The 12,749-nt window shown below is 38.1% G+C and overlaps 2 protein-coding genes and 1 non-coding gene across 3 annotated transcripts; 1 reads left to right on the top strand and 2 right to left on the bottom strand.

The window, feature by feature from the left end:
• Window positions 1–389: 389 nt before the first annotated feature.
• Window positions 390–4,443, bottom strand: LOC135625480 (cytochrome P450 714C2-like). The gene is made up of 5 exons (XM_065130350.1): window positions 3,998–4,443; window positions 3,469–3,695; window positions 2,705–2,952; window positions 1,625–1,988; window positions 390–1,003 (listed from the first exon to the last, which is right to left on the bottom strand). Exons 1-5 carry the CDS (start codon window positions 4,386–4,388, stop codon window positions 578–580), a joined length of 1,656 nt encoding a protein of 551 aa, XP_064986422.1. The 5' UTR covers window positions 4,389–4,443; the 3' UTR covers window positions 390–577.
• Window positions 4,444–6,713: 2,270 nt separating this feature from the next.
• Window positions 6,714–6,797, bottom strand: TRNAL-CAA (transfer RNA leucine (anticodon CAA)). Its single transcript has one exon. It is a non-coding gene; the product is annotated as a tRNA-Leu (tRNA).
• A 3,852-nt stretch (window positions 6,798–10,649) lies between these two features.
• Window positions 10,650–12,698, top strand: LOC135625477 (uncharacterized). Its single transcript, XM_065130345.1, has one exon. It carries the CDS (start codon window positions 11,419–11,421, stop codon window positions 12,367–12,369), a length of 951 nt encoding a protein of 316 aa, XP_064986417.1. The 5' UTR covers window positions 10,650–11,418; the 3' UTR covers window positions 12,370–12,698.
• Window positions 12,699–12,749: the final 51 nt, after the last annotated feature.

Below are 12,749 nucleotides of genomic sequence, written 5' to 3'. Positions count from 1 at the left end.
TAATGTCATCATCTACCACCACCAACGAGATGCGATCTATAATTAACCCTCGCCCTCACGCTCACCTTTATTCCCTCCTCTTCCTCCATCTCGTCATACGCATCGCCCTCACCGTCACCCGGCAGAAGTAAGATTTGAACCCACGCCCTCTCACGTAGGCCAGAACTCGAGTCTGGTGCCTTTGGACCACTCGGCCATTACAGAAAACTAAGGTGGGAGAACCTTGAAAACCAAGAAAATTCTAAGCTGTTACAGAAATTATAAAAGAGGTTATATAGAATCAAGAAGAATTTTAAAAAGGAGCAGATGATTTGTTAGGCAATGGAAGACAGCAGACTGATAGAGCTACCTATTAGAAACTATTGATGCATATAGGGTGGCTGCATTGCTACTGAAACCTGTGCTCACAATTTTCTTTAAAGATCTGCGATGAGCTTAATCCACAGGACTGTAGCTTACTAACACCATGAGAGGCAACAAGTGCCCAAGGATTCCATTCAAGTCTCACAATATTAATTCTATAAGTTTGCAACAACAAAGAAACTTGAAACTTGAGCATAGAAATAGTAACCAAGATTCAAAGGCATTTAACGATAAGCGGCACGCCAAACTCGGGTTCGATGGTCAGCCTGAATGCAGGAGAATGACGATAACTTGGTGACACTGAGAAGACGAACTTGGAGAGGAGCAGCGAGAGAATGACTTTGAGCTCCACCATTGCAAAATTTTGACCTGCACATGTCCTTGTACCTGAGCCAAAGGGTATGTAGGCATGAGGGGATCTGCAAGCACCAGCAATTCCGCGTGAGAATCTGTTGGGTTTGAACTCATCAGTATCAGATCCCCAGTATTCTGGATCATGGTGCAGCGATGCTATCGGGGTTGAAATGGTGATGCCCTTTGGTATATGGATGTCTCCGAGCTTCATATCCTGAAGGGTCTCCCTCACCATGAATGCTGCTGGAGGATACAAACGCAGTGTCTCTTGGATCACCATTGTCAGCTGCATTATACATATATATACATCATCATTGAATGATCTTTATAAACTAAAATTTAATTAGGAAGACCCTAAAGTCTAAACTAAAAGAACTGTGGTTAAAATTAGTTACTGTACTTGGACATCGGTAGCGAATTAGATACTCAATTTACAACCCTCGTTCTCTCTAAGAAATAAATTCACAATCCAATAAGCTGCAAATGATACAGAAAACAATGCACTGCTCTAAGTTTGGAAAATCATGACCAAAATAGTATACTCAAAATATGGAAAATCATGACCAACAACAAAATTTATAACTCATGGTAGATTGAGTAAAAGTAGATACAGACTCCTACAGAAGTAATTTTTTGTCTCGAGCCAATGCCTTTGTTAAATCTAGTTTTTCAATTTTGAGTTGATTATCATTGGAATATAATTTTCCTACAACAAAACATGAACTTAAGTTGGAATGATAATAGCACCTGTACTTGCAACCACAAGACTGAATATTAACAATGAAATAATAATGGATCTTCACGAATGTCCTAAATCAAATAGAATGTTGAATTTTGGACAGGAAAATATTTTTCAGTTTTTGTGACAAAAAAAATTGATTTTTGAATGCAATGAAATCTTACATACCATTTTTAATCTGCGAAGCATGTCATAGTTTGGAAATTTTCCTTGACAGACCTCCAAGACCTCTTCACGAACATGGTGTTGCCACTCAGGGTGTGAAGCCAGAAGCATCAAGCACCATGTAGCAGTCACTGCTGTTGTCTCATGCCCCGCAAAGTAGATGTTCTTGCAATTATCAACGATGAAGCTCTCTGCCGAATCAAGTCCAGAATTTGAGATAGTGGAACCCTCAATGATGGATTGTAATAGATCTTGTCCTGAAGATGTGGAAATGTCTTCTCTACGTTCTTTGACTATATTAAGGATCAGTGTTCGTATCTCTTGAGTCAACCTCCATATCTTTCGATTGCTTTTCATTGGTAAATATCTGGTGAAAATATTGAGTCAGGCAACAAAAGCTTAATTAAGTTACACATGCCTTATGGGCATTGCAATTTATTCGACACAGCTGAAATCTATGGTTCTCTGAGCTATATCTATGTACTATTTATGAGATCAGAAAGAAAATTCTAAGCTTTCTAAAAAATCCCCATTCTATTTTGCTGGAAATGTCATTGTTTTCGATGCCTCTTCTTTTGTGGGACCAAAAGATATGGCTTAGTCCACCCGAGCAACGAAGCTAAAATTTCGGCCAAGAAGGTACAAGAATATGTGATGTAATGAAATCCATACCCTGACAAGTAGATAAAAAAACTGAAAGAAAATAGATAATGATTAAAAGTACAAATATCAGCATCCATAATCTGCACACTAACTTGTATTTGAGAATTAGGGTCGTTTGCTCACAATGAAAACAGAAATGTAATGCCAGTTTTTTGTTGCATTAATAGACAATGCTATTATTCAACCTCTTAATAAATCCTAATATATATGAATTGTAAGATCTGATTGCTTCTTTCCATCATAGCAGACATATATAAGCTTTGGTTAACATTAGATAAATGTGAACGCAAAGATAATTACAAAAATAATTATAATACATGATCTTTAAGATAAAGCTGCGACAAAGTCTCTGTAAAGATATAATATTATTTGAAAAATAATAAGCATTCCAATCAAAATAATAATGGAGATACAATACACCTTACTCCAGGAATCCCAATAAATATACTGATCTTTGACATTAACATTTGAAGTTGACGAAGTCGAGAAAAAATTTCCTTGCCTTCAGCAAAGCTACTTCCAAAACAAGTTCTCGAGACCACATCAGCTGAAAATTTTCTCAAATCTTCATCAACAACTATATCACTACTGCCCCCTCCATTGTCAACTGCACTTTCCCATGACTTCAACAATGGAATAGCGGCTTCCACTATTAGGTCAACCATGCCCTGCAAGTATGTCCATATACACACTAATTGGGAAAACCACAAACAAGATGCTAAAAGGAGCTTAAATTCAAATAAAAAATAGCTAGCAATCCTGAAATTTGTCACTACTTGGTGCAAAAAGTATTTTAGGACAAAACAATATATGTCGGACATGATAAATAGAATCTGCTTACTGTCTTTTATTAAACAATGGAACAAAATAAGAACAAGTAGAATAAAATATTAAGACCAAATGTCATGATATAATGCAAGCACGAAAAGACATGTGAGAAGCAGAAACAAGAGTTGTCAGGTTTGCGACTAAGACTCAAACAGCATGACAAGTTGGAGCCAGAAAGAAGAGAACCAGAAAAGCATAAACGTGTTTAAGTTTTCAAGATGATACAAGTCAAGCCACTACAAATTTTCAACAATGAGGCTTGGCAACATAATTTTCCAATTCATTGAATATCGTTGTCCAAAATTGCCAGAAATACTGCAGTTGCAAAATATCAAAGACAACTGGCACGGATATACCTTGACCTTGTCCATGAACAACTCTGTAGCTATAACCTTCCTCTGGTGAGCCCAAAGAGCCCCATTTGATGTCAAAATTCCTTTACCTAGAAGAGCTCCACGATCCTTCTGTAAGTACAAAGGCTTCCCTAAATCTAGAGACTTGCAAACACTGATCTCCTTGACAAGATCAGGGTGGCTTACGTTCAATGTCTGCATGCTGCCCGTCGAGTACATAAATATGGGACCTGGGTGTTCCAAAAGTCATGATTTAGCTGCAAATCTGATCAATCGGTATAGGTATATTCAACGTAGCTAGTGATGAAATGGCACTGAGAGAACTGCTGCGACCTCAGCAGGAGAAAAGAATTCAATTTGGAAACTGAAGATTCCAGAGTTCAACTATCATGAGTCACAAGAGCTGACAGTGGAAATACAACTTTTGGATCAAAGGGCAAACGAACCCAAAAAAAAAAAAAGATCTTGATCTTCGAACGGAATCTAAAAGACAATAGTACGAACAAGTTATCTGCAACTAGAACTAGCATACCATATCTCCTTCTCCAACGGGTTAGGTAAGGGAAGAGCGCCGAAACATAGCAGGCTGTGACACTCGGGCCGCATTCCTCTTGAGCCTTCTTCTTCCTCTCTTCTCGAAGAATCTTTCTCATCTCCAATATGTTGCCATGGATCAAGGAAGGAGGAGGACCGTCTATTCCCTGGCTCCTCAGTTTACTTCTCATCCTTTCCGGCCTGATCCAAAAGACATAGTAGAAGTAGAACAAGGCCAAGCCTATGATTCCTGTGACGGAGAAAGGGAGCAGCGGAATGCTCCCCGTGGAGGCTCCACCCATTGCCCCCCTTCTTCTTCCTCTTCCTCTTCCTCTTCCCTCTCCGGGATTCTCGTCTTCACCGAGGCTGATCGCATCATCCCTTCGCATATAGCGAACAGATGGATGGAGGTAGTTCAGCTATCACTTTCCCAATGCTCTCGAGCCTTCTGCTGATTGGGTGTTGCGGGAGGGGACAGCAGTGGACCAAACAACAACTTGCTGACCTTTGCTTGTATGTTACACAAACCCGACCTTTCCATTTAAACCAAGTCAACCCCTTTTTGCGACGGTGATGCCTTCTAGGTTTCTTTGTGGGGGACCCAATAGAGTGGGACCCTCACTTTTCACATTTACGTGGCTTTCGAATGTATATATATATATATATATATATATATATATATATAGAGCGATTTTTGAAAAAAATATATATTTTTTAGATATTTTTAAAATATATTTTTTTTATGATATTTTTACATTTTTTTTAAAAGTTAAATACTATTTAAAAGTTTTTTTAATCGAATTTTGTAATACAGTTTTTACCGATTTTCAACTGATACGGTATTTTTTTAAATATCATTTATGATGCTTTATTGATGTATTGAAAATAGTATAAATGCTATTAAAAAATATTATAGATGATATTATATTATATCTCTTTGATTGATGTTATTCATGGATCATTACATATCATATTTACCTTGTAATTAGTTTGGTTGATGCTAGAGTTTATTTAGATTATTTACGGTGTTTTTAAATATATTTACATTTATTTTTTAATTAGTGATACTGTTTGAAAAAAAAATGTAAGGTACCGATTAAAAAATAGCATATATATATATATATATCATTTATTGTGTTTATTTTATTGATTAGCATAATTATATTATACAAAATGCATAAGATAAATTATAGGCATTTCTGAACTTATTATTTGAAAATTTATAAGCCAGTAATACACAAGATATATCATTAGCATGTAACTTATCCTAATCATTAATTATGTTCATGATTCTTCCTTACACCTATTAAGATTCTCGGTAGTGCGTTATAGTCTAGGTTATATAATAAGTTCCTAAAAAATAAGATTCTTGGTAGAGGATCGATGAATGATAAAATTAATATTATTAAGATTGATAGTACTTTTAGAAATTTTAATTATATTTAAATTAAATAATATTTTTTTTATTAAATTAAAATGGATTAAGATGGTAAGATGAGATTCTTTGGATACTTGTAAGGGTGATTTCTAAAACTTCTAAAGAATATTGTAAGAGTTCTTAAGGTTTACACGAGAGATGAATAAGGAGGGTTGTACATAAGCATGGATAACTTAAAAGTTATATGATTGATCTCATATATTGAATAATCTAGTTTTCTTCATGGATATAAGTATGGATTTAATTTTAATTTGATTTTTTGATATATTTTTTAGCTTATTGATCTCTATTTGTTTTCTTTTGATTTTAAAATTCTCCTCTCACTCTCCAACAAAGTGGTATCAAAGCTCAAAAGATACGATGATTAAAGATCCTATAAAAATATTATCAATTATTTTTATTAATTTTATTATGGAGAAATTTGGTTATAGAAATAGTTTCTATCTATAGTAGAGGTATAGTAGAGGAGGGTGAAGGATAGACCAGCAAGAACATTGAAAGGATGATTAGACAAATAAGAAATGATGAGTAATAAAAATTGAAAGGAGCTCTAGGTAATGTGTATAAATATTATATGTTTTTGCTTCGATGATAATATTATCAATAATGTTATTGATGATAAACTCTGAAACGATTATTAAGGATAAGTTAGAAAAGCTTTATCTGATAAGAAAAGATGAGTAATAAAAATTAGAAGGAGCTCGAGGTAATGTGTGTAAATATTATATGTTTTTGCTTCGATGATAATATTATCAATAATATCATTGATGATGACTTTAATACGATTATTAGGGATAACTTAGAAAAGCTTTATCTGATAAAAAAATTTAACTAACAAATTTATATATAAAGTAAACATTATATAGGTTGAAGACGAAAAAGGCAAAGACTTAGTAGACATAGACATATGAACATATTAAAAAAATATTAAATCAATAAAAAAAAATAAAAATCGATTAAAAAATGGATAAGGCACTATTCTTCTTATATGATTTATCGACTCCTATAACAATTATGTGGAGATCTGTATAAAAAGAATATAATAACTTCATAATAAATCAAAGAAGCTTTAGTATTTTATTCTATAAAAAAATGATTAAATTTAAAAATATAGGTGATGTGATATTAGTTAAGGTAAAGTTCGACGAAAAATATTTTCTGATAAGGATATTTAAAAAATATTTTCTGATAAGGATATATATCTGCTTTTGTTGTTTCGTAGGAACGATTAATAAGAAAACAACAACAAAACAAACAAATAAAAAATAATATATTTTGTCAGAAGTGGGATTTGAACCCACGCCCTCTCACGAAGACCAGAACTTGAGTCTGGCGCCTTAGACCACTCGGCCATCCTGACCTTCTGTGTTATGATGGTTGTATAAGATTATACTCGAAAGAAGTGTTGTTTTTGAATATGTACACTTGGGCATTAGCACTGTCATCAAGTGTACAACTTGAGATGGAGAAGACAAAGAGGGAACAGTACAGGGAAGAGGAAACACCAGGGATTTTGAGATTGCGGTGACAACTCCATGGACGTTATAAGAGATGAGGAAGAGGGAGCTCCCTTCAGTCCAAGTATGGACTGGAAGAGAGAGAATAAGCTCCCGCATCATTCACTCATTCACATAGTAGCTCACTCAATTCCGAAGCCTTTTCTGTCTGCTGCAGACTGGCATGCAGAATTTGCTTTCTACTGAGTGTTTGAATGAATGAGTCGGCAGCTGATTCAACTCCATAACCATCCATGAATGGACCGAAGGAAGCTCTCTCAAGCACATTTTTCACGGACTAACATCAAAACACAGTGAGAGATAAAGAAGAGAGAGAACGAAAGAGAATGATATGTTAGTATAACTAGTTGAAGGCATGTCATTTTCTTTTCAGTCAAGCATGTAGATAGCTTTGATTGTGATCCTCCCTTATAGTACACTTGGGGACAATCTTCATTCAACAAAACAATATCAGAAAAGAAATATATATACATAGCTAGCAACCTTGTACATGCAAATGTAAGAAATATAAGAATGAAATTGATTTAATCCTCCTCCTTTTTCTTCTTAATTCAGCTCAAGGAATGAATCTGATTTCATTCTTTTAAGAGAACTCCAAGTATGCATGTGAGACTTCAATTTCATCACAAAGGATAAGATGACAGGAATGTAAGAAAAGATTACAGACTGACCATATCAGGTCACATTCTGCACAGAAATTAATGCAGAGTTGCAAATAATTAAAAATATTTTTTGCCCTATCTTTTGGTTCATAGCCAATTACTTCTTTCTATGCTTAAGTTCACAAATTATAGAATGAAAAAGCTTGGCAGTCAACTTGAGAACAGCCTATCCAATCCAACCTATCATTCATTCCTCTTAACCAAAAAGTTGCAGCCATCCATTTTGTCATGGGAAAAGAGTGTTGATCACAATGCTACAAATATTACTGGGAGAAACAAGGTGTGTGTGTGTGTCTATATATATATATATATATATATATATATATATATATATATATATATATATATATATATATATGCAACTGATGGAATATATAGAATGAAAGATCATTCGAGGAAATATTATTTCTGATGTAAATTATTGTAGAGATTGCAAAGGACTGCAATCCTTTGAAATAGAGATTTCTAGCTTTGTGCCTTTGTTGTTCAGAGCTTCCAAACATCTATTGTTTAGGATGCATTGCCGAGAGTAAGTTTTTAGGGAAACAAACAATTAAGCTCTCTTGGAAGATGTAACCACAGAAGAACGTTACTGCACTAAAATCTCACAGAAAAATCATCAAGTCGCAACACAACGCAAGAGCACACAGGGATTATGATCATCTGTAAGAACCAGATCCCTTCAGAATCACAGTAACTGAAACAACTACAGTGCATATCTAGAAAGAGAGAGAGAGAGATAGAGAAAGTGATAGAAATAATAGTAGATAAGAATAATAATTGAAGAAGCTTTATTGTAGAAATGAAATAGTTTTAGCTTAAATCTATTAACATGTTCCATCTCCTATTTATACAAATTAGGAGGGAGGATTTCCCTAACAGAATAGAGGATTTTCCTCAACAGAATAGAGAAATTTCCGCATATAGTTAGGAAAATCTTATCTTCTATCATGCCCCCGCAAGATGGTGCTCCTGACAAGGATACCAATCTTGGATTGATGCAAAGAATTGTTTACAAGCGAGAGGTTTCATGAGTAAGATAAGTGTAGATCGCTGCTGCAAAGACTACCGCGGTGAGGAAGATGAGGATTGACCACGGAGCCTCTTAGGAATGTAACGACGTTGGTCGCTGGCCGAAGGATGAAGCTTCACTTTTCTCAGCGACGTTGGTCGCTGGCCGAAGGCAAGAGCGAAGCTTCGCTTTTCTCAACGACGTTGGTCGTGGTTGCGATTACGACGGCTGCGACGTTAGAGAAGAAATCTACAACAATGTTGCAGTGATGCTACTACAGCAAAGGAGGAAACTGCAACAGAGGAGAAAGCTGTAGCAGAAGAGGAAGGAAAATAGCTACAACGAGGAAGAAAGGTGGGGCAGTGCTAATGAGCAGCACTAGAGATGCCGTAGCGGAAGGGAACGAACGTTGGCGCAGAGTGGCAACACCAATGATGAATTGGCAGCAAGAAGAGAGCTTGCTCTAGGCAAGTAGCTTTGATACCATGATAGAAATAATAGAAGATAAGAACAATAATAGAAGAAGCTTTATTGTAAAAATGAAATAGTTTTAGCTTAAATCTATTAAGCTGTTCCTCTCCTATTTATACAAATTAGGAGGGAGGATTTCCCTAACAGAATAAAGGATTTTCCTCAACAGAATAGAGAAATTTCCTCATATAGTTCGGAAAATCTTATCTTCTATCAGAAAGAGAGTATACCACCTTCACAGTTGTTCTCAGCAGTGGAAGATAGGAACCTACAAGCCTCGGAGCTCGGAAGTCGCACCTTCAAAACCCTAATTCCTACTTTTCATCGGGCAAAGAAGAAAGCTTCCGAGATAAACGGACACTCCTCTAGAAATCATGATGACAAGTAAAGGATGTCACATGATCGGATACCAAACACACACTATGCTGGCTTTCTTTTAAGGCTACCTGAGACCGACGCTGAAGTGCCCATTTTTGAGTAAGAAGATGGCAGAGCAAAAACCTGACAAGAAGAGGAGTCGTCCTAAACATCGAAAGGGGGAAACAAGCTTCCCTATCAATCTGAGGAACAAACGAGCAAATATCCCAAGAGAAACAAACACATAAAGACTGATGAAGCAGAAAAGATGTGATCACATCCGAGAGAGAGAGATGTAGAGCTGTTCAGCTGTCTCTTGACTTCATGTGAGTCGGGAAAACAGACACCGACGCAAGGTAGGTGGAGGATACTGTGGAAACACATTGTGAGGAGGCTTATTCTGAGAGATCTCTCGGAAGGTGTAGGGCCAAGGCACACAGTGGTGGCGTACTGGCCTTTTGACTGCCTTCTTCTCTGCAGGTAAGGGAAATGGTGGCGAACGACCGTATATAGTGACTGTCTGCGTGAGTTGACGAGAAGCTATTGGTCGAGGACTCGAGCTTGCAGTGGCATGCAGCCATGCACACCTCTCTCTCTCTCTCTCCGCATGCAAAGAGACTCCGAAACCACTCTCACCGTCGTCTGCATGTGATGTACGCTTCCAACCCATTATAATACCTTTATACAGATCATATACCAGCAAGTGAACATTCTTTTATCTCTACCCAAAATTATTTTGTCCCCATTACTTCACACGTCACGTTTGCTTTGTGTCAGCCGAAGGTATATTTAAGTGTAATTGACCATCAAGTCCAATAAGTAATCAAAATATATTTCGTGCAGGAACAAGTGTTGCTTTCAGATAATTATTTGCCAGCTTTCGCACTCGCGACGCGACGCGACGCTTCGCACCTTTGCAGATCTCAAAACAGCGGACTTGAGCCGTCGATGCCGGCGCGAATCTTGAAACGCACCGACGCTAGATCGGACGGTCGTAATGTAGGAAGGAAAATTTTCATAAACACCCTTGCGTCTCGTAAAATTACGGAAGGGGAGAAGAAGGTCGGATGCGTGGAATCGGAACGTTGGGAGAAAGGGGCGTATAGGAGAATAAAGTTTCCAGCGAGGACGAAAAAGGAAGTAAGGGGCTTTATGGGATTTTACTTTTAATTCTTTTTGGCTCCGCTCTTCTCGATTTCCATTAATTGTTCGGACTGCAGGCAAGGATTTCTTTTCCCTTCCTTCCCTTGGCAGGCTCTGGAGAGATTTTAGGGTTCTTCGGAGCCCTGAACGCGCTGGAATTACATCGCAATCACTGGAGGGCGGGGGATTCGGTCGGAAGTCCCTCTCTGCCGCCGGGGAATCTGTGTTGCCTTTCTCGGGGAAGTTTCCTTTGGTTTCAGCGTGATTCGGGGCTTTCCTTTGGGAAATACTCGTCTTTGATGCCTTGCTGCCGGAGTTGGGTTTAAGCTGGTTGGTTCTTCTTGTGTTTGGTACTTGAAAGGTCGGATTTTTCTGGTCCAAGTACTCGGAGTTCCAGGTGCTTTGAGGAGCTCCTTTTCATCATTTGAGTTGAAAAAGCTAAGAAAGCAGAGGCATTGTTGAAGTTTCAGGCAATCTCGGCTGCGTCATGGTTTTCAGCGTGCTTCAGGTATACTGGACGAATCTTGGCTCTTGATCTTCGATTCTTCTGTTCGATAGTGAGTTGACATGACTGAAGCAAAGTAGAGAGCTTTCTAAATGGGGAGTTATATCCCCTTGTTTGGTTGATCTTATTCTGAAAGTGTGTACTTCCTAGAGATGATAGCGGAGGAATAACACTATGTTTTAGTCTCTGGGAACTGTTAACTATTGTTTCGTGATCTGGATCCCTCTCATTGTGATAAGGAATCTGGATGATAGTAGTGAATCTGAATTGGTGGATATCCTTTAAAGATTTACTCTGAGAATTGAGTAAGACCGATGGAGTTGATTCACCATTTCATGATTCTCCTTTCACTCCTTGGGGTATTATTCGCACACCAATTTGAGGCCCAATCCGCGGGTGCATCTAGGAGCACTGCAAGATCATTAGATGCGCTCCTTCAGGACTACGTTTACAGAGCTTTTGTTCAGCCCCGCACCGGAGTTCCCTATGATGGCACTGCCCCTTCCAATCTCACTGGCATCAAGATTGCAGCACTAAGGCTCAGAAGTGGAAGTCTGAAGAAGAGAGGAGTTGACAAGTATAAGGAATTTGGGATCCCAGATGGCGTCGTGGTGCGACCTTACGTAGAAAGACTGGTTCTCGTTTACCACAATTTGGGCAACTGGTCTTCTTTCTACTACCCTCTTCCTGGTTATGCCTACCTGACTCCTGTGCTTGGTCTCCTTGCTTATGATGCAGCAAATTTGTCGGCTACCAACTTGCCCGAGTTAGATATTGTGGCTTCAAAATCACCCATATCCATCAATTTCACATATGTCATTCCTGCGCCAAGAGGTGCAATTGCCAGATGCGCGCAGTTTGGTATAGATGGCTCACTGGATTTCAGAGACTTGGTATCGAGCAATATTTGTTCCACTTACAGACAGGGCCACTTCGTCATTGTGGTCAACTCTAGTGAGATTGCTCCCTCTCCAGCACCAAGTCGAGCTCCAGGGCCGGCTCCAAGCCGCGTTGGTTCTAAGAGTAACAAATCTAAGGTGTGGAAGATAGTGGGTGGCGTGGTCGGTGGAGTTATTGCTTTAATTTTCTTGGCTCTACTTGTTTATTTGATGCACCAGTATAAACATAACAAGAAGGTGGCACGGATGGAGCAGCATGCGGATGCAGGAGTATCGGTACATACAACAAGGGTTGGAAATACACATGTTCCTGTGGCATCGGGGACAAGGACACAACCAATGCTCGAGAATGAACTTGTTGCTTAAGTGCTTTGTGGCATCGGCACGGGAGTCCCCTCAGGGATGGAACGCAAGGAACGAGTGAAGGACCGTCATTCAAGTGTTCTATATATAGAATGAGCAGGCAACCATTTCATTGTTCCTTGTGACCTTGTGTTGGTTGAAATTAATTTTTTTCGTTATGGGTTAGGTTCTGCATTCTACTTATTTATGATAGCAGTAGACATTCTTTCGGGGAAGTTGAGCTTACGTCGTGTTGTTGTTCTGGTCCTGATTGTTGCTGTTACGACATTCTTATTGTTCGAAATGCCTTGTGTCATGTAAAAGCACCACGAAGGATATGGCATTTCTTGGTAGCTGGAACTGTTTCAATTATTCATTTGTTTGTTGCCTTGTTCAGAGGTATC

Source organism: Musa acuminata, chromosome BXJ2-10 (assembly GCF_036884655.1).
Source record: "Musa acuminata AAA Group cultivar baxijiao chromosome BXJ2-10, Cavendish_Baxijiao_AAA, whole genome shotgun sequence".
In the NCBI taxonomy this organism is placed as follows: domain Eukaryota; kingdom Viridiplantae; phylum Streptophyta; class Magnoliopsida; order Zingiberales; family Musaceae; genus Musa; species Musa acuminata.
Note: the sequence above shows the minus strand (reverse complement) of the source record. Positions and strands in the feature narration are given on the sequence as shown.